This window comes from Atta cephalotes, assembly GCF_000143395.1.
Source record: "Atta cephalotes unplaced genomic scaffold scaffold00009, whole genome shotgun sequence".
In the NCBI taxonomy this organism is placed as follows: Eukaryota; Metazoa; Arthropoda; class Insecta; order Hymenoptera; family Formicidae; genus Atta; species Atta cephalotes.
The window spans coordinates 3,188,572-3,211,679 of NW_012130073.1; the positions used below are offsets into that span (position 1 = coordinate 3,188,572).

The 23,108-nt window shown below is 37.2% G+C and overlaps 2 protein-coding genes across 2 annotated transcripts in view; one reads left to right on the forward strand and one right to left on the reverse strand.

The window, feature by feature from the left end:
• Positions 1-14,824, forward strand: part of LOC105627511 (reversion-inducing cysteine-rich protein with Kazal motifs) — a 17,030-nt gene extending 2,206 nt beyond the window's left edge. Inside the window, exons 2-8 of the mRNA XM_012208791.1 lie at positions 7,649-7,701; positions 10,727-10,810; positions 11,134-11,170; positions 11,238-11,585; positions 12,387-12,819; positions 12,996-14,370; positions 14,441-14,824. Coding sequence (XP_012064181.1) covers positions 7,649-7,701; positions 10,727-10,810; positions 11,134-11,170; positions 11,238-11,585; positions 12,387-12,819; positions 12,996-14,370; positions 14,441-14,824 — 2,714 coding nt within the window. The remainder of the gene's footprint in view (positions 1-7,648; positions 7,702-10,726; positions 10,811-11,133; positions 11,171-11,237; positions 11,586-12,386; positions 12,820-12,995; positions 14,371-14,440) is intronic.
• A 1,103-nt stretch (positions 14,825-15,927) lies between these two features.
• On the reverse strand, positions 15,928-20,057 carry LOC105627513 (probable ATP-dependent RNA helicase DDX46). Its single transcript, XM_012208793.1, has 8 exons — positions 20,038-20,057; positions 19,731-19,943; positions 19,436-19,583; positions 18,821-19,129; positions 18,437-18,761; positions 17,181-18,303; positions 16,575-17,106; positions 15,928-16,499 (listed from the first exon to the last, which is right to left on the reverse strand). Exons 1-8 carry the CDS (start codon positions 20,055-20,057, stop codon positions 16,077-16,079), a joined length of 3,093 nt encoding a protein of 1,030 aa, XP_012064183.1. The 3' UTR covers positions 15,928-16,076.
• Positions 20,058-23,108: the final 3,051 nt, after the last annotated feature.

Here is a 23,108-nt window from a genome sequence, read left to right on the forward strand (position 1 = left end):
TACTTTGTTACATATTGTAATACGGATCGCCATATAAATACTTTTATTTCTTCTTGTCTGTTGTCATAGTAACGATAATAGTATTCTCTGTCTTCTTCTCTCTCTCTCTCTCTCTCTTCTCTCTCTCTCTCTCTCTCTCCTTTTGCTAGAGACATGAAGCAGTTGTCACATTATTATTTTGCAAATACAATTTTCGCGCATTTGCATAAATAATTGCACAGATTATTTGAAAACAACCCTCGTACGCAACTTTGTAGCGACTTAATCGCAACAGGAGATCGCGAAAAACGTTAAATTAGGAGCTGTTCGCGATCGTAATTATGTTTATTTTAGAAATTGATCGGTTACGGAAAGGCAGCCGGTGGTCGTTTTGCAAAAACTGCATAAAGGCGGCGAGATAATTGGCAGTTTGTCGCACGTACGCACGTAATCCACACCTTTTAATGCCGGCGAGAGTGTCGATCATAATGATTCTCAGGTGTAAATTTGACGCCCGGTTCTAGACGCGTAAAATCGCCTGCCACTCGACAACTTTGAACGTGTAATTTCACGCGTGTGCCTCGCCGCAACTGGAAATTGGAGCAGCGACTTACGCAAGCTGTAATATACATAATGTATACGAGTACACGCACCCACGGTCACACTCTCTCGATCGCCGATTCGAGATCGATACTCTTAATTAACCATTAAACATCCGCTCATCTCACCGCCTCCGATACGCCCTCGTGGATCGTCAATGCATTATTATGCGTCAGCTTATACATTTTCCAAGTAATTCTAATACTAGTGGGTCTGAGAGAGTTCCGCGACTAATGGATCTCAATGAGTTATTATACTTTCAAAAGCTGTGCGAGAACTTGCGTTTTAGAAATTACGTGTTAATTTGCTGAAACTAGTACATAATTATCAATATTAATTGCACGTTATTTGCGCACGAAACGAAATTACTGTTATTTCATTGCGAATAATTATAGAAATTTCTGTCTCATAACTGTATATCGAACAATTTGAAAATTTATTATACTGGTTTCAATTTTTTATTTTAATCCCACTGCTTGTCTTTGTAGTTTTGTAAATTTCGTGATTTAAGTATATCGTCACCCACGTGCGTTGCAATAATTTAGTCGATCGAATCTTTTAAATTTCTTGCAAGAGAGAAAGAGTTTTTCTCTCGTTTCCTTTTCTTCGATTGTTTTCTTTTATGAACGGTTTCTTTCGACGATTTCAACAATAAAAACGCAGTCAAAAACGTCAATATGCATCACGATGTCTCACGTAATAGAAAATAATAAATGGCAATGATGAGCTATATAATAATGAATAATGATTATCCGGAAAATGTTGAGATAAATATAGAGATAAAATCGAACAAAGAAGAAGGCGTACCAATTGACGCATGCCGGTATGACGAATGCGAGGAATCGTAAGAAAAAAAGATTTATAGATTGATTACGATTACAATGAACAAACATAAAACGATATTATTCACTATTATGTAAATGAAGTGCAACGAAGATGAAGCTCAAAGTTACATTCGTGATAATTGTACTAATATAATAAAATATCACATCCATTTTTGTACAGTAAAATTTTACATCAATCAATATTTTCAATCTTGGAACAAGTACAGGATACTTTCCAGCAAGAGACAGAAATAATACAGTGTAACACAGTGAATTATAGTATCTTTGTTGTTTGCCAATGTTAAACAAAGATGAAATGATCGCTATGGTACACTGTGCCTTAAGCTGGAAAGCACCAACGATTTGGCGATACTCCATATAGCACAGAGACTTCCAAAGAACTTTTTAAAACTTTTAGAGTGAATTATCGTCACTTCGAAGAGTGAAATCACACCCTTGAAAATTGGACTACTCTTTTTCAAGATTAGCTTAATTTTCACTGTTTAGAATGAGATTCCACTCCAAAGAATATAACAGTGTTCAAAAGTTGCTTCTACATTCTAAGGACGCGCGTTCCCAGGATCTCTCTGATAAAATATGCAGCGTGTAACGTTAAAAAGTCAATTAATTGGAAGAACGATAAGAAGGATCGTGGTGATTGCTATATCAATTTCAAAAGACAGATCGCACGCTCTCGCTACAATATGAGAGACGTAGACATAATTAGGGAGATACTGGGGGGTTTTTTGTGGATCCTACGACACCCGGTGGTGTTCCTCGAGGGACCGGTTGTCGCGAATTTCTTGTCAAGGAGACAAAAAAAAAGAAGGAAGCAGATCTCAAAAGACAGAGAGAGAGGTAGGGGAGGGAGAGAGGGGAGAGGGGGGGGAGAGAGGGAGAGAGAGAGAAGGATTGTGAGAAGCATTCGAAAGACTCTTCACCATGAAGATTACTTATATGTACTCCTCCGTCGATATATATGTACCCGTTATATGGTGTATACTGTATGAGAGGAGAGATAAATAAACACATAAAACCTCTGTGACAGCTTCACGCTGGATAAAAACATGTCGAGAGACACGTATCACGATTCCCTCCTTTTTATCTCTCCGCTGCCGCCAATCCCTTGTCGATTTCCTCCTTCCCTTTCTCTCTTCTTCGCACCATAAAATGCACCGTGCTTGCTCGAGCGCGAGTTTGATGACTGTATTAATTATGTATAATACAATTTCTTGGTGCGCACATCGCATGGTTTGCCTGCCGCTGCAGCATCTAATTATGTCTTCGCGAGGATTATCGCGCCTATATTTGCAAATAATGATGTTATTGCGCGTTCGTAATCGTCGATAATGGCTGACAGATTGCGAAAGGTAGGATTTGCGATGAAGAATTGATTATGGTACGATTAATGAGTGTCAGCCAGATCGGCGATAGGCGGAACGTCTTTTATTCGAAGAGCATTTATTTTCAAATTCCCAATCCCCTCCCCTATTTGGTCTCTGTATTCATTTGCAAAGATCATAAGCATTTCATTCCGTTCAATCTCTTCTGATTTGTCTTAATTCTATTTTCCTATCCATAAAGAAAGATTTTTTTTTCTATTAAACTAGTATCTTTTTAGACTGTAACTTGAATACACAATAAATAGGAAATGAAGGCCTTAAATGATCTCAAGCTAGATAATCTTTTATAGTATTCAGATAATTTGATATGAATTTATATACTCGTATTCAAATTACGCGCCAAATTTTCAGTCTCGAAACGTAATTCTAACAGAATTAGAATAGTAATATCACAAATTAAATTGACAAGCAATTTTTTTTCTATTTGATATCCTTTTTTGCAGAGAAAATAGGCATTCGTAGTGCACTGAGAAATAAAATTTTATCGACGCATTGCAATTCGCAAAGAGCTTTTTCTGAGCTCTCTGGAGTCATCGTATTTATATATAAGTCATATCCGCTGATAAGAATATGGGAGAATCGCGCGGAGCTTTTTTTTTACGAGAGGCAGTAACGCCGATGATGCCGAAAGACGCAGCTGCGAATGTAGTTATGCGGTCGTGTATGTAACGGCGAATCGCTGGTCGTGTATATTGTATACATACGGAGTCGGACAGCTTGCGCTGAGGGAACGAATGTTGCACGACACATTCCCGCCGATCGACGTCACCTCGGGTCGCTCGTTTAAATTCGTTGAGGAAACGCGCTCGCCTCGTTCCGAGAAAGATTCGCGGCGAAACGGAGAAACGTCGATTCGCTGTAAATTACGCGCGTGAAGACTGGCGAAGACACGCTTATTGTCTCGGCACGCGTGGACAGACATACCGATCGTCCAAGTAAACAGGATACCATCGGATACGCGGAACACGCAACATTGATACGTAAATGATTTATTGCAGATACCGCGATGCATTATTGATATCAACAACTTGATTCTGACTTAATCAAGCGAGCGATCAAGGTGGTCCGTGTTTGGTGCTTTTTATTACTTTCCAAGATGATATACACTGAAAGACAAAATATCTTGATACAAAAAAAACAAGCTATTATTAAGATTTATCGAATAAATAATTTTCGTGTGTTATGTAAAATTTTTTTATGTCATGATATATTTTGTTCCCAAAAAAATTATTTATTCGGTGGGTCCTGATACCTTATTTTTTAGTATTTTTTTCTCTCAATATACGAATAACAAGTATTTCTAGTGCTTTTGATGCTTCCAAGAATACTTTCTATACAGAAACTATGTTTCGCGGATTACCTCCGTGTTCAGATCCATTATTAGAACGCCAATATTTCGTGAATATTGCAATTCACTTCATCGGGCGAGGAGCAATCTGATACTCCTTGATCCCTGATGATTAGAGAAGTGCAACATTCACGAAACATTGGCTTTCTAATAATGGATTTGAATACGGAGATAAAATTCGCGAAACGCGTAGCTTAAGTTTTTCACACAACAATGTTTTTCTTATATTCCCGTTAGTTATCAACAACATTTTTTTAGTTTCCCGTTAGAGACTGGCTTAGGAGTTTTGCTATGCAAAAATCACATACATCGCGTATATAAATTTAGACGCGCCGTTTGCGGATTATGGCGCACAGACGGATTTACTGCAGATGAAATCTGTCATTATCAACACGACGAGTGTGCATTAGGCGCGTTCGACGTGGCGACATTTGAAAAACAAAGAGAAGAAAAGCAAGAAACAAAGCCGCAAGAGAAAACGTTGAATTAAATTTACAACACGTCCTCGAGGCACGGCATTATGATCGCGCAACGTGTAATCCATGCAACGAGATTCGCGAGTATTATTATATTTGTCGTGGGTGCGTTTCCTATTTTGTTATGCTAATGTCAGAGATGACGAACTGTAGCAGACCGAGCTGCCTCATTTCATCGAGCGCATTAATGGCGTTTAAAATGCCACTGGACTCGCTCCGCAGAATCTTGTATTAGTCAAATTAAACAGTCCACTTTATTAGGCGTTTTTTGTCACTTCTTGGCATATTATCGTTGTCGTCCATTCCTCTCGTAACAGTCTATTATTATTATTATTATTACTATTATTATTATTATTATTATTATTATTATTATTATTATTACTACATTATCGTTAATTATATAATTTGTTAATTATAGGGTCACAGGGGAAGTTGCTGAAATTAAGTGTTTTACTGTAAACGCACATAAAAAATGGAAAAAAAATATTTTTCAACAATTACAGAACAATTTTGTTTACATATAAAGCAAAGACAGTCAGATATATTTGTATCATTTGATAAACGTTTATAAAAATGCATTTAAAAATGAGAACTGATATTTAATTTCAACATCTTCCTTTGTATTTAATATAATTACACCTCTAGCGTTTTTTATCTTCTCAAAATTGAGAATGTCTTCTCTCTACGCTCAATTTCTTCCTCCCGATAAATTTTAATGAAATGTTTTTGGAAAGTAAAAAATAAATATTGCGTTCACAAGTCGTACGATTTGGATTGCATTTGTCGATCTGATGTTTCCCATCAAAGTCAAGAACATTTCAGCTTCTCGAGTAGCGCAACGGGTGGGATAAAGTGAAGGGGGCTCCGCAGTTTAGATCGGTGTAAACGCCGGATGGCCACGAACGACGCCAGCTATTTTTGTGTCGTCCGCAACAGGAGCCACAAAACGCCGCGTTTAAAGGCGCGACGCACTTGTCGCGGCGAAATTTCACGTGGAAACGTCAAGGCTCTTTGTGGCGAGGATTCGATTAAAGGCGCGTCTTAAACGACCCGCGTGAGTTTTTACGACGACGAGATGATTGTAAACGCACTTGCATGCGTAATAAGTAAGAAAACAAAAAAAAAAAAGAAAAGAAAAAGAACGAAATAAAACTCTCAAGTGCGGTCGAAGTCATGACGATAAACGTGAACGATGGCAGGTTTCCACGCTTTATAATAGTAACCGTGTTGAGAGAGAGCAGAAAATATTCAACCTCCAACAAATCATCCGGCTGATATTTTAGGACCAGACGTGAATAACTCGGTGACAAACGGATAAGTGCCAGGTGTCGATGACCGAAACCGATCTAGCTAAACATTCTGTAATTTATTCTGTAATAGGAGAACGTTCCATGAGACTCGAGCACCCTCCTGTTTGCTCAGGAATGCAAACGATCCCGAACGCGACTGATATTTCCCATTCCCGACAATACGGCCGTAATTATAATTCTTTGTAAGTGCTATGAAATTCAAACGATCTTGTTTTATAATTTTACGAAGGAATACTTCGAATAATATAATATTTATAGTAAATTTTATACTATGAATACACAAAGTATCTTCAGAAAGACTACGATTGTAAGAAATGAACTCTGCAATATGTACGGCCGTATGTATAATCGGAATCGAAACGATTCTTCGAAATGAAGCAAGAAAAGGGAGGGAGCTACAATTTGCTGTTAATTGGTATCTATTAGCTTCATTGTAACGCAGTGCATACGTGTGTTGGCACGGTCGGCGGCTCTTACGATTTCAGTCGCCATTCAAAAGACCCCCTTTCACACGAGTCACTTTGATCGAACCCGCATGTTAACCCGGTAAAATCGTAAAGATCTTTCACGTCAAAACGTGACACGTTGGGAGGAGTCGTTGACAAGCATTCACGTCAGAAATATAAAAACAGGAATAAACGGGCGTTCTGATGGGGTACGTATAATTATGTCACAATTGAAGCGTTGTAAAGGGTAACAAACTGCCCACTGGCGATGAGCTTGAAACTCGAAAACAAATTCTTTTGAAAACGTACGAGCTCAAAGTTTGTCGTTAAATACGAAGGAAGGCTCTCGAACGAAGACCAGGATATCTTATTCGATTCGATGTTCGATCTAAATGACGTACCGGACAATTCCCCTCCAGTCATTTAATAATTGAAGACGTTGGGAAGAAAGGGGACACACGGAATGTTTCTCGACTGCACGCCATTGCAGTCGCTAGATGGAACGGAAACTTTTAATATTTAAGACCACCGACGAGAAACGTCCATGTCTCAACTTCTATCCTACTTTATTTCGTTCTAAAAAATGTTACGTAAATACAGCCGTTCCATTGTTATAATAATTGACGTAGTAATGAATATGAAATTATCATTATTCAAAAGTAAAGAAAGGTGGTAAAAACAATCTTTTGTAATTTGATATAGACGAAAATAAAATAAGAAAGGAATATTATTTTTGGTCGAAACGGATGTCTTGATGTTATAATATTCATACATAAATTTTTTAGTTCTCTAAACTTTGCGCGCCAATTCGATTTGTTGAATTTGAAACACAATCATAAACTGAAACTGGAAATAACTTCACAAATTGATTGTCAATTTAATAACGGTGCTAATAAGTATTTTAAACTACAAAGAAATTTATTGCGACAAAAATTACCTCAATCAGGATGAAATTCTCCAATTCTGTTTTTGTGAATCAGAGTCTCCGAATATAAACTGTATGTGAGATCTCTCGATGGGGGGGAGGGGAGGGGTAGCAGAGTTTTGACACAAACGTACCCTCCTGTGGACCCCTGAAAATGGATCCTTTCTTTTTCTTTTTGCCTCTCTTATGTTGACGTAATGCAGAATACGCGTCTGTTTCGTGTCGGTGGAAAAGTGGAGGAAATATTCTCGAGTGTGACCGAAGTTTATCGGATTATTATAGTTTCCATCTGCTCTTTCGATGCACAAAGCTAATCCTTCCTTCGTTTCTGTTACAGAGATGTCCTGCTGCTTGCTGGCTGCTGGATCCTGTCGGAATGTGTGTTCCAAGGTACGCATTTTAAATAAGTGCATCATACTTTATTCTTTCGCTTCTTTAAAATTTTTTAAGAGAAACTTCTTTAAAAGAATCTCTTGAAATTCTCTCATTCAAGAATAAAAATAATAATTAAACTAAGTTTAGTAAATGTCAAACTTATTAATATATACATAAATATTTGTATCTACAGATTATATAGAAAATACATTTATAAAGGTATATATAATTATAATTATATCCACATAAAAGCTGTTATTTTACATTGACAGTGAATGGCCGGGAACAAAACACTGAGCGATACGCGAAATCCAAAATTGTAAATCAAAAACCAATATCCGAAACTGTATAAAGATTGATACATCTTTTCCATCGCGATAAGAAATTAACCGTGACCTTCCGCCGCGGAATATAATCTATTAATTATACAGCGCGGAAGGAGGAACCTCGTGGGAATTTCAAAAAGACAATCTCGACAGCGTAATCCGAATGCGATATCACACGGTTGATAAATATCCATGGGCCGAACCTGGAACGATAAAGGACACGAAATATGTCGTGTCCACGGATATATTAGGATCCGGGAAATAAAAAGGGAATGTTAAGGAGAGAGAAAGAAGGAGAGTGAAATGGATAGGTGGGAAAAAAGATGAGAAGAAGATACTCGTTGCTTCCTTCGATGAGGGTTTCTCGACGTGGGGTGCTTCCAGGCTGTAGCTTCTTTAGAGGTGACTGCGGGGGCCTCCTCTTCGAAGATAATATCGGAGACACCGAGGGCCCGCTGCGAGATTTACGCTGGACTCCTCCGGGGCGCCCCGCGGGCTCATTCATACGCAAATATTACGAATTGACGCGTTGAACATGCTGGATGTACCACGCGTTATCAATGATATCGTGTCTCCACGCAGTTTATTCGGGCTGGAGGGGATACGCGGGAGGGACGTACTTTGGGTAACCTTTTGTTGATTTCTGATTACGGAATGGCGAAGAGGATATTGTCTGTAAAGAATATTTTATTGCTGCTGCAATCGCGATGTGAGTTTATTCGCGATATCAATGTACTTAAAATCTTGAATTCGAAATAAGAAAGAAAATCAATTAAAGTAAAAATATATATTATATATAAATATGTAAAAAAAAGTTACAAAAAATTTTATGGCATGATTTTTTTTGTTTTCCATCTTAACGTTATTGCTCAATTGAAATGTGAGACACGACATAATGTGAGGTGCAGAAAAATTTTGAGAAAGCTGTCTCTCCGGATCTTCTCCCTTGACTACTGATGAGCGCTTCCTTCTTGGTCATTTAGCAGCAAAATAACCGGAAATCATGACGAAAGCTCCGAGATATGTGACATGTTATTCTTTAGGTGGACAGGAAAGACGTTTCTTCGACTTTGTGTGGGTCTTTTTTTCTTTTTATTCAGATCAGCAGTATTTTCGTTATTTCTTCTGTTTCACATTAAAAAATATATTTTTGACAAATGTTTTTTCTATAAAATTATGTTATATATTTTTATAGCTAACAAAAATTATATTATATCATTATATATTATACATAAAATTATATTATATCATAAAAATAATTAAAAAAGCATTATCGATGTTATTTTTAAATTTTAAAAAAGTTGAATGCATCGACAGATCGTATTAGAGAGAATTGCAGATAATTTAATTAGTCAATCGACACTTCATAGCCGTTTGTGGCATTCGGGATTTTAGCAAATGAGAGCAAGAAGTAAATTATAAAAGCTGTGGCTCTATTTTCGGTATCTTTTGATCTCGGCTTTCGCTCGGAGGCCGTCGTGGTGATGTATTTGGTCCGAGATATATGAGCTTCAAAGTAACGTTTATTTCAGATTTTTGCGAACGATAGTATTTTCTACGTCAATTTAATCGCGATATCACAAACAGAGAAATGGTAAAATTATTTTTCGTCTCGCATTATCTTAATTATCATTCATCATATTCAGTTCGTATAGAATTATGAAGATGTTCGTATTTAACAGAAATTTGTCATCATCAACATACTTTTCGACGTTAAAATCGCCGCGAAAAATTTGCCAGTGGAAAATGCATCTCTTTCAGCGTGACGATGTGACCCAGCTGCGCATACCTCCCAGAATATACCGCGACGGAAATACGTACATACGCCGTTTTCTCAACTCCACATCACTTTCACCTCTAACATTTATAACAACCGAACTTGGTAAATATTCTGGAGATATTGCTAGATTATATTAAATTATAAAATAAATCTCTTCGCCCACACATGATGAAGAAGTTAATAAAAAGACAATCAGAAATACCTACATCGAATATTTAATGTAATGCGTTATTTTAACAATATAATGTGATTTGTCGTCTTGGTAAAAACTGCATATATTAATTTAAAAAAATGCTATTCGCAAAGAAATATATAAACAAGATCGATGATTTACGTTCGGTGTTCGAGTGTAACCTTTGACTGGGCCTATCTTGACCAGAGCCCGGCGGGACCCACCGCACATTGACGGATGGTCGTAACTCTTGACCGTGATGGACATACCGAGTGGATCCGGTGTGTCCTCGTGGAAGACGCTGATTGAATCCGGGATGAGGATGAAACGCGCGAGCGATATCTCGGTCCCGAGGACGATTGTCATTCAGTGACGGGCAACAGGAAATCGCGGGGCCCATGTGTGTTGCATTCGTGTCCTTGATTCTTAATGACCGCTAATGCGCCGCACCGCATTTCGAATTTGGGAAGTCCTCGACATTCGATTCGAGTCAGTCGAGACAGACATTAAAGGAGTTAACGCTTAATCCAACTCGTCGTAGTAATTTACACATTTATGCAAAGAGTTTCTTCTATACGACTACTTTTATTATCATTTATATTCTTCTTTTCAATTGGACCGCCAATCCGTGACGTTCTGATACACGTTTTTATTCACGTTATATAATTTTTCTTTGCAATTTTATCGCAATTACTTTTATTTTTTTGTCAAGATAATAATTATGATTTGGATTAGAGATAATTTGTTCGCAATTTTATATAGATATCCTTGGTAGTATTGGGTGCCGAAATTGAAGCGAGGGAAAATGCCACTCAACGTCTACTAGAGTTTTGTTCCATGGAACTGGTGAGTTGCCACACGATTTTTATTTCTAAGACTCGATCCCACGCAATCGACACTCATTTGTTCTCTTCATTCAGTTCAAATCTGGATCGGAAGCTTCTCAACAATGGGCACCTTAAACGATTCGGGATGTTTGTAATGCGATCCAAATTTTTTCATTTCGCGGTGACGATTTTATGAAAGATGATCTCGGACTCGCGGTTGCGCGATCGATCGATTGTGCTACTTCACTTTCTTCACCATTCTTCACTTTCTTTCCTTTCTTTCTTTTTCTTCTATTTTTTGCAACTACAATGTCTTTCCTTATTCAACTCTTTTTTTTTCAGTTGGATTTTTGGTCTTGCGTGAACACGACATTAAATGGTAAGCGAGGTAGTCAAGTGTGCATCAAATATTGCGGCAAAATATCAAATTATTTGAATTCTTATAGAGCTCAAAAGGAACGAAGATTGGACGGGTCGAGGATGTTGTCGTCTTGCTCAAAATCCAACGTGTCGCATGACCTGCGCTCTGTCTGGTTCTACAAACGATCTGAACGAATCTTGTCGACCGAGCGACGAACCCGAGTTTTTCTTCTGTTTGGAAAAGCGCGAGGAGGCCGAACGATGCTGCAGTAATGTTTCGAATGACACGTGCAGGGCTATTTGCAAAGATATTTTTTACAAGCCCGGCAAACAATCTAACTTGAAGTTATACAGCAGCAAGGGTTGCTTCCATCAAATTCCTAAATGCCTGAAAAGTATAGCCGAGGTGAAACACGCCGAGGATCCAAAGCAGCGTTAGTTATCATTTCATAAAAAACCGTGATACGATCTATGTGGAGTAGACGCAAATAATTATTAAATTATTGATTATCAAATAATTATCGAATCAATTTTATAATAATATTCAAATATTAGAATTACGTTTTTTTTTTTAATATTTAATTTAATTTTTAATTCAATTTAATTAGCGTTTTAATTTAATAATTACAGTTTTTATTACACACTCGTATAAATTACTAAGCAATAACAAATTAAAATACAAGATCTATTATATTAAAACTTATATTAAACTTTATTTAACTCTCCTCAGCCATGTATAAATTCAATTAACTTTCTATATTTTAATAAAATATCACAATAATTATGAGAACTTTATCTCATTTCTGTTCCAACCTTTTATTGTAAAAATATACCATAATGCTTCTTAATTAACAGTCATGAAGTCGAAGTATGTCAATAAAGTCCAGTTTTTTGAAAACCAATTCTTCGACGATTACTAGCGAGAAACTACTGGTAGCGTCATTTAATTAAAATCATCAATGTTCCAGAATCAAAAGCAATGTAGAGGTGTAGATGTACATGATGTTCATGGATTAACAGTCAAAAGACTATGTTATATCTACATTGCTTTTGACCTTGTATTTTAATTTGTTTTAATATAAATAGCGTTACAATGTATAATCTCTTAATTATTATAAAAATAATGTTTTCCTTTAGCAAGAAGATTTATCTATTAACTTTAATTAATCATTGACTGATATCACCGATTATTGAGGCATCTACGTCGTAAAAATTAGTTGATTTTATTTCTGTAGATTTGCACTGTTGCGATGAAGCTACGACTGCGACGTGCCTGGACACGTGTCGCAGTATTCTCCACACTGCGACGACCGACCAGGAGATCATGGATGCTCTGGCGGAGAAGTGCAGTCCCGTGTTACCTCAGTCGCCGATGTGGAGCTGCTTATTAAAATCGGGTTCAACGAAACCGACGCGATTACCCTTGAACGCTGGCAAATTGGCGTGTTGCACGAAAGCGACAAGGCCTTTCTGCCAGAATTTATGTTGGCGAGCCTTTCAGGCAGACTGGGAGACCGCTTGGGTACAACTAGATGCACAGTGTCTCTCGTCCAATTCAGAAGGTGAACTGAGGAGGTGTCTGGAAGATGCAGACGATTCTTGCGAGATAGGCTGTTCCGGGTTGTCTTACTGTGCGCGATTTAATGATAGACCTACGACTTTGTTTAGGTACGAACCGTGAGTGGATTAAGATCTAGTCATATCAATAGCCTGAAATTAATTCAATTAATTAGCGATTAAAAAGTCGAATATTAAGATTAACTCCGAGTGATGCTGATAAAATTTAAAGTCTTTTAAAAAAACTGAGCTCATAATCGAATTTATAAATCTTAATTTCTTGCTAGAACTTGCACGACTGCGGCTGACGAAGCAGCTAAATGGGAGGCTGATCACTGGTCCAGAGGAAGCATTATTCGTGGACTAGGTGTGCCCGTACGCGTCGCCGCTTCCTGTCCAGCGGAGACTCTTCGTGCGGCGGCTTGTCTTTTGCAGCTGCGACCTTGCGAGACCAGAATCCACGAGACGCGACTTTGTCGCGAGGATTGTTTAGAACTGATGGCGAGCTGTGTGGACTGGAGCTCAATCACCGGATCCCACACAGCGGCTACTTTGTGCGCCAAATTATCACCGGGTAGACCGGATGCTCCGTGCGTTTCGTTAGGGCCATTCTTGGATAATTCACAGAATGACGAAGCTGTGATTCATCCTGATGAAGACATCACGACGCCTTGCAAACGGAATCCTTGTCCACAGGGACAGCTCTGTGTGGTTCAACCGAACGGCGCCAACATTTATCGTTGCATGCCGGCTTGTTCTCTCGGCGAAATGTCGAAGCAATTGGTACCGATCGGATCTTGGATTCAGATTCCGCGGTTTGATCAACAGGGTTGTCTGAAGATCTGCCAGTGTACGACGCGCGGCCTGGAGAAGTGCCGCACGCTCAATTGCTTCAACTTTAAGTCCTGCTGGGTGCATGATCGATTTATTCAACACAAAGGCCATTTCTACCTCGATTGTAATCCCTGCCATTGTTTCGAAGGCGAGTTTACGTGCTCCAAGAGGAGCTGCGGCGAGCTGCGAATGTTATCCTTGCCCTGCGATTGTCCAGCTCATTATGTCCCAGTTTGTGGCAGACTAGGTTTCACCTTCGCGTCCGCCTGTCTAGCGAAGTGCGCCGGGTTGTCGACCACTGAAGTGGAGTTCGGTAGTTGTTCTAGTAGGCATCCCTGCGTGCATAATCCCTGCGACAGCTCAGAGAGATGTGTTCGTAGACCTAGAGTTTGCTTGACTGCTTTGCACAAGCCATGCCGGCAATACGAATGCGTGCCAATAGATTGCAATCCGCGTGATGAATCCAGTGGACCAGTCTGCGATCAAGAAAATCGCCAGTATCCTTCTGTGTGCGCGATGATCCGAGCTGGAGCCACACTAGGTTATAGAGGACCTTGTCTGAAAGGATGTAGTCTTCGGGATTGGGTGTGTGGTATCAATGGCGAGACTTATGCTAACGAATGTGCAGCTTGGGCCGATAAGGTTGTCGTGGACTACGAAGGTCCTTGTGTCGCTGTCGGTCTCATAGGCGATGAAACGAAACCTCGCTGCGGTGATGCCATACAGTGTCCTCCTTTAAAGGAGCCGTATTGCGTTGGGGTCACTCCTCCCGGTGCTTGTTGTCCTGTTTGTGGAGGAGCGGCGAGATTGTTCTATTCGAAGAAACAGGTAGATACTCTCAAATGAGATGTCTTTCAGAATTTTGAATTATTTATAATCTAATATTTATTTATTATAGGTGGACAGGATCTACTATATGATGGATGAAGAAACTGATAAGGATTCCGTCACTCTAGAAGCTCTCTTGGTCGCTCTAGGTCGCCAACTACAAGTGGCGCAATGCGCTCTTCGTGGTATGATGACTCCTGATCGCGATATCTTCATCGTCGTCCAGCCCATCACCAAGAAGCCATCGATGCTGCAATTGCGAGCTTGCGTGACGGAAACGGAGAAGCTCGTCACTAGGATTTCAGAGAGGAGTCCTTTAATCGCAGCGGAAGTACCTCTGGGTTCGCTGAGCAGAGCCGAAATAGCCCATAGTTATATTTCTAGTGCTATAAATATTCGTGCTTGGCTCGCGACAGTTGCCGTTACCATCTTCTTGCTAAACATTTTATCCTGATTTACAATCAAGCCAAAAGGAAAATAAGATACATCGCTCTTATTCTGTCAAATCCAAAAGTAAATAGTGTATAAAGTACATTTTAATTTTTAATGAATCGTGTAAGATATTCGAGATTTATTATCATTAAGGATAGTTGTCAGTTATGAGCGATTATTCTTATTTTCTTTATTCTTGTTGCTGAAAGTATTTCTTTACAGTTTACCTAATCGCGATGCATTCGCGGCGACGAATGTCTACAGCGTATCTCGTGTCTGTGATTCTTCTAGTGCCTTCTAATAGCGTACAGCAGAATGTATTTTTAGTTATCAATTAATATTGCCAAAGAGGAAAGAGTATATATAATGAGAGTATATGTACAAAAATATACGATTTCCTGCGTCCGTTATTTCGTCGCAGATAATCGAGAACTGCTCATTATTATAAATTAAATAATTAAAAAGACGTAAACTTAAGTTAATATATCGGGTCGCATATTGACATTAGTATATCGTGTGTTCACTTATGTAATTTTTATACAAAAGCTCGAAAAAGTAATCATTCAAACAAATCTCATTCTTCCGAATTTTGTTATTAATCTTAGCTATTACTCTTTTTTTTCTACCCTTGATATACACAATGGGATTCCTGGGATTCCATTCATATTTGTTACCATAATTTCCGTAAAAATCGATATATTTCAATTAATTTTTTTTTTTTCAATCAATTGATCAAGGAACAAATATATTTATACATAATGTGTAAAAATCAATAGAATTAAAGAGCTTCGAGATAGGTTTAAAGAAAAAAAAAGTTCAGAAACACGAAAAAATCTCTAGCAAATTAAGATAGAAAAAAATCAAGTAGGATTTTATTAAGAATGCTGAACGTTATCAACATAAGATTTTATTAAGAATTGTTATGAATGTATGACTGGCGCATGCTGCGTGCGATTTTACGTTGCTGAGCGTTCGTTCGAATTTTTATTTTGTATAGGTAAATTAATACAATAGAAGAAATATCATTAAAGGGATAATGTGGGTGCTCGCATTTTATTTATAAATATGCGAAAACTTGGATTGCCTGCAGTGGTTTGTGCCAATGATATAAATAAGGCTCTCTCACAGTCGTTAAGTATATCTTGTTATTGTAGTTTGTTAAAAACAAACACATTATTTGCATGTATAATAAATTTCTAAACTTTTATCATATACATTCGCATATGATAATCTTACGGTATACACTATATACTCGTTAAAATGATCCCAAAATTTTATAAAACTTTATAGCGACCTCGCGATGCAGTGTGAGCACCAGACGCTTGCAGTTTAATAAGTTCTTCCTTGATGAGTCGAGACACTTCCGCCTTGGCCTTGCTGACTGCCAACTCACTCGTTGATTCTATTGCCAGGTATAATTTCCTCTCTCCCTCTGGTGGCGTTTTTCCAGGTGCGATGTACGTTCCTCTCACTGTCAGACCTGCCTCAGAATATTCCGAGATTTGAGCAAGAGCCTCCTTGCTTGTGACTCGCCATCTCGCTTGTTGCGGGAAGTCGTTGATCTCGAGTTCCTCTTCATACTTGCGGAATGTTTGCTCACCCGTTTCCACATCACTTTCTACGAGATCTTCTTCGCGTGGCTGATAATTCAATTTAGTATTCAGTTTCGCTGCTAGTTGTTCCGCGACTGTCTTTGCCTATATAAAAGAAAAAAGTTATTTACGATCGTAAAATTATTGCAGTAACATTTGAAACAAAAACTAAGATTTTACCGTGATAAGATTGGTAGGTCCTGCACCCTTTAATATGGCTTCCGCTGCTTGTTGAGTAGCGCCTTTCGCTTCAGCGCCCAGATTCTTTGCAATGTTTATCTTCGACGCCAGTCTTCTGGCCAATTCGAGTTTATCAGTGGCACTAGGAATAGGTTGACCGGGCACTGTAACACTAGTCGCGGTCGGTTTCGCAATTTCACGAACAGTTCGCTTAGGCGCTAGCATGCTCTCGATCTGTTGGTCGATATCGTTTTCTATGTCCTCGTCGTCGGAATCTTGCAGTCCCAAAGCTGCTTTTTGGAATTTCTTCTTTTCATTCGCCAAAGCAGCCTCTGATTCGTCAAACTTAAATCCTTTGCCACTGAAACCACCTCCAGTATGAACCTTCTTTCCATCCGCGGCTTGGCGGGCTTTGTAACCTTCCCATAATTGGCGCAAGGGTTCTGGAACAGGTACGCCCGCTAACTCGTGCGCACGTAAAATATCACCAGCGTATCGTTCTTGCTCTGATGTAATAAAAGTATACGCGTATCTGAAGGGGAAACAAATCATAATAAATTTGAAATATTTTATATATTTGTGAAAATTCAAAAATTTATATCTTACCCTTTATTTCCAGCGCGGCCAGTTCTACCACATCTGTGTACATAATCCTCGTAATGATTAGGACAATCATAATTGACAACTAATACCAAATGTTTGACATCCAAGCCTCTAGCGGCGACGGACGTGGCCACGAGCAATTTTGTTCGTCCCGCTTTGAAGTCCAATATGGTTGAATCTCTGTCGCATTGATCTATACCGCCGTGAAGAGACATGCAGGAATATGAAGCTTTCATAAGATCCTTGAGCAACGTGTCTGCATTCTCTTGTTTGTCTACAAATATAATGGTGGAACCTTTGTCTTGATAATGTCCAAGAATCTCAAGCAACTTATAAAATTTCTGATCTTCCTCGAGTACAACTACATGCTGCTCCACATCCTTGCAAACGACAGAACGTCCACCGACTTGTACTTCGACTGGTCTCGTAAGTATTCTTCTGGCTAGCGCCTCCATTTGTCGTGGGAACGTTGCACTAAACAGTACCGTTTGTCTATCCGGTCTTACATTCTCCATAATTCGCATCACTTGCGGTTCGAAACCCATATCAAACATTCTGTCGGCCTCATCAAGTACTACATACGTTACTCGACGTAAATTGGTCACTCGTCCGCTGTTAGCAGCAAGCATGTCAATCATCCTTCCTGGTGTGCACACAATGATTTCAGCTCCTCTCTTAAGTTCTGCTATTTGTTCAGAAATGCCGGTTCCACCATAGACACACACGTGCGAAAGACCCAGCGATTTCGTGAATTTCTTTGAATCCCTACCAATTTGCATACACAATTCTCTAGTTGGTGTCATAATCAACGCGATTGGTCCGTCACCATCAGCTAATGGTGGCTGATCGAGTATGTGACGAAACATAGGTAAAAGAAAAGCTAGCGTTTTTCCGCTACCGGTTTTCGCTATACCTATGAGATCGCGACCAGACATGATTGCCGGAATCGCCTGGCATTGAATAGGTGTCGGTTTCTCATAACCGAGTTTCTTTAGTACTTCTAATTCCTTCTTAGTTACGCCACATTGCGCCCAAGATTTGATAGGTTTTGGGCAACCTTTACCTTTTACGCGAATACCTTCTAATTCTTCTTTATACACTTCTACTTCTTCTGGTGTCATTCTTGCTGCAAATATGTAGTGAATGAGTAAATATATATCTATCTAAATATATAGTGAATGAGTAAATATATATCTATCTAAATATATATAAAATTAATTTATTGATAGAAAACATAATTTAAAAATATATGGAAATACCTATCTCAGGCACTTCAACATAGAAAGACTTTCGGAAGGGTTGATACTCTGTTGTAGCATGATCAACTTTAGCTAATTCTCGCTTCTGTTTATTTGCTATACCGGCCGCAGTCTCGTGAAGATTCTCGCCCTCTTCTTCGCTAGAATACTCCAATCCATCTTGATTTTGTTCAATCAGTTCTCCTTTCTGTTTCTGCACTTTTTTCTTAGCTACTCCAGTTACAATGACTACCCCGCCACTCTGTGATGCAGAATTAGTGCCATTATTGGCATTTTTTGGAGCTTTACCATCAAATTTATTCACTTTTCTCACTTCTTCTTGGACCTATTAAATTAATTGGACATAAGTATATATCAAATCAAATTGATTATAGTAATACTTACCTCTGCCATAAAAGCATCAAGTGGATCAATCTCCTCCTCCTTATCTTTTACCTCTTCATTTACTTCTTCAATTTCTTCCTTTGCACCTTCTTCTTTTGCTTCCTTGTTATTCTGTACCACAGGAGTCTCTTCATCACTATCATCCTCAAGGGACCACTTTTTCATGGGTAGCTGAAGATTTGCCAAAATAGATGTCTTACCGTCTTTTTTGGTTGCTTCCAGTTCTTTCTTCTTCCTTTCTGCTCGCCATCTTTCTATCCTCTCTCTTCTCTTTTGCATTTCCAATTCCAACCTTTTTTGCTCTTCCTCCTGCAATATAAATTTTCATATATATTGTTTGTTTTTCATCATTTTAGTTAAGTTCACATCCTTGCTTTAAGAGGCTGTAAGCTGTAAGCTTGTAAGTGACAATAGATTAGCCACAAAATTATATCCTTGCTTTTAGACCGTAAAAATTGGATTTTGCTTAATTCGCTTAAGTCTAATGATTAAAGTCTAAAGACTGCACAAAAATAATTTAAAAAGATAGAAATTGTTACTTAATCTTTTTTGATTTATGACTTAAGGCCTCTTAAAACAAGATTGTAATTCAAGTAATGATTTTTGAAGGCTCACCTTGTCTAATTTTGTGTGATCAAAAGGTAATTCCTCATTGTCCCCCTTCTCTTTATCCTTTCTATCACGGGAACGGGATCTGTTCGATCGTTCTTTGCCAGAGCGCGAAGATTTTGAGCCTGTAAGACGCTTTTCTTTACTGTCTCCACTAGTATACCGAGAACAATCAATGTCAATGAATTATTTTATTGTTACAACTATTACTGAAAACATCTACAAAAACATGAAGTGATCAGAGAGGAAAGTGAACACCATAAACAACTGTTTCAGATTGAAACTCTTTTCTTGAATATACCGTTTTCTCTCGCGATCTCTGTCCCTCTCGGAACGTTCCCTTCTGTCACTCCTCTCTCTGTCTCTATCCCGCGAACGACTTCTTCGCTCTCGATGTCGTCCCTTATCTCTCTCCCTCTCTCGGTCCCTGCTTCTAGATCGCCGTCGTTTCTTCTCGGGTTCGGCCGATCTCGATCGCGATCTCGACCTCGATCTCCGCCGGTGATGTCTGTCTCTATGTAACCGTTTATTTAATAATTAGATTGAGATAACGAGTTCAGAATGAAAGAGAAAGGTATATCACATAACCTCAATTTAATGAGACTTACTTGTCGCTACTTCGCACCATGATCGATTACGAATCTATTACACTATTCTAATTATTATATAAATATTCAAAATGTTACTAAAACTCTATCGCGCACGCATTTATATCCTTATTACTATAATTACTAACAATTAACGATAATCTCCGCAATATTGGAGCTTCGAGTATCGTCCGTTTATTTTCACGATGTACGAACAATGCCCTCTGTCATCTTCCGAGCGCAACTAATCGCGAGAAGTCGTTTGGCGCTTCGAGCGTTTCGACTTTCGAGAATCGCAATTTCGCCTGCGATATTTTTCAAACCAGCGCTTCTGTTTTATTATTTACGCGCCGTAGTTCTCGGAAATCGGGATCGTGTGCGTCTCGCTCCGTATATTTTCCGCGAGTGTTGCCGTTCGAATGTGAATTTCGTACGCAAAAAGTCGCGAGTGTCCTGTGGAAAGATCGTCGCGAATTGTAACGTGTTGAATCGCACACGACTGTTATCGCGCGATGATCAACAGTGATTTCAGAATTGACGACGCGATCGAGTCGCCACGGTGCTCCATTGCGCGATCCATTTCTGCCCTGTTTGAATCCACGTATTTCAACTATCTCAAGTACGTTAAAATAAAAGTAGCAAACGTGTGATTATCATCAGAAATATGGATTTATTGCTATTCTGTATTTTGTTCTGTATTTCAGAATCGACGACCCGATCGAATCATGCTCCAGAATCAGTATGATCCATTTCTGTCTCGATCGAATCCGCGTATCTCAAGTGCGTTAAAATAAGAGTAGCAAACGTATGATCGTCATCAGGTATATTACTATTCTGTATTTTGTTTTGTAATTTGTAATTACTGATTATATACTTATGCTCCAATATATGCGTGTAGCAGTCTGTGGATCAATGTAACTTTCTCTTTAGAATAGAAATGTGAAAAGTGACAATTTTATGTATATATATATGTATGTATGTATATTTATGTATATATGTATATATATATATATATATATACATACAAAAATTTTTCATTTTTTCCGATTCAAAGAAAAAATTTCATCGCTATCCTAAATAAATGGAGAGAGCCGCCATTTTGTGATTCACTTTATGTCTACGCGTTAGAGATTGAGAATTGCTAGATAAAAATTAGAATTCAGTCAATCAAAACGAAACAGCTTAAAATTAAAATTATCGAATCCCGAAGAAAAATATTATATATATGGACATATTTTATATATAATTATATATGTATAATTATATATGTATAATTATATATGTATAATTGTATATAAAATATATCCATTTTTTATATATATTTTTATATAATTATATATGAAATATTTTTTTTCTCTAATTTGATTATAATCTCTAATTCCCGTTGTAATGTGATGGCTTTTTGGGTGCTTTTTATTTGATGACACAAATCGATACACATATTGTTTTATCTTTGATATGTTTTGTTTCACATAATATGATGCGCATGATATATTTATTTTATCCTTATTCACCGAGTATTGAAAGATAAAATTATACATTGTGCGCATCATGAGTGAAAATTATGAAACGCATCCATAATTAAGGAAAAGTTCTAGTAATATCTATATCTGAACACATATAAATTGTTATTATTAATTTCTGAAATGCTTTTTTTATTACAACATTGTAATTTAATTGTATTCGAAGGTTACAATTAAATCATATTTAATAATTAAGAAAGCATTTGAAATTTATAATAATAAATTATGTGAAAAAAATACATTCTGGAAAAAAGCTGATAATGTTAACAAGAATATTAGAATCGTAAAAAGTAGTAGAATTCGTCATAAATTATGATTCATTAAGTTGTGTGCCATTTTAGTACAAGTTCCTTGAATTCGATTTGATTTCATGATCTCTGCAATACCAACTATCGTTAAGACTCGATTTTTCATTATCAGCATTATTTAGTTAACAACTTATGGTTTAGATTGAATTTTACTCTGTTTGATGGTAATGTAAAAATTTTGTTTTTCTCTATGATTAGATTAATATTTCCTATAAATCAATAGTCTTGTTTTTGATATAATAAGTTTTAATAATAAATTTTATATATAAAAATTTATTATAACAATTTTATAAAACATTTATAATAAAATTGCAATACATTAAAAAAATATTTATTGAAAAGTGCTTTCATATACAATTATAATAATTCTATAACATAACTCTATAACATTATTACTAGATACATTTATTTTATATAAAAATCTTACATATGATGTATATAAAAATAGATATTACAATTATAAAAATGCATATGTCTATATAAATAGTAATCAATCTTGTAATCTTTCTCTCTTATAATATTTCTATTACATTATATGATTTAATATTATATTTAACGATTTTTCGAGAATCCCAATTATATGATAATAAAAGGATTCTTTATATCATTAAATAATAAATACAATATAGAGTAAGTAAGAGTCTAACATATACATATAAATTTATGTAACAACAAGAAATTACAAATTTGAAGTTCTTATATATTAATCGATTATTGTAGCTAGAGATTCATATTTCGAATGTGATTGTATCTCTGATATTTGATGCTTCTCAAATAAATACTTTCTTACTTCATTATAACAGTTAATATAGTCGTTATCAAAGCATTTATATTTGAATTAATTATCGCCTATTTCTCTGCAATAATGCAATTTTGCACAGAAATCGAATCGATTCGGGGATCGAACTCGGGATCTCTTGTATAACAGATAATGCGCTATCTGCTACATCACGCTCGCGCTCAATAATCGATTAATATATAAAAATTTCAAATTTTTAATTTCTTGATTGTTATATATATAAATTATATATATAAATTGTTATATATATAAATTTATATACAACAAGAAGTTAAACTGTTACTTGCCTTACATTGTATTTATTACCAATTATACGATATTATTTTAGTTTAATTAGCTAATGTAAGTGGAATTTTTAGAAATTATCTATTTAATTAAAAATATTATTTGTGACTCGTAGCAATTTATTCTTGTCAGCAAACGAATCAATTGTTCATATATTTATATAATGTAAACGATTCG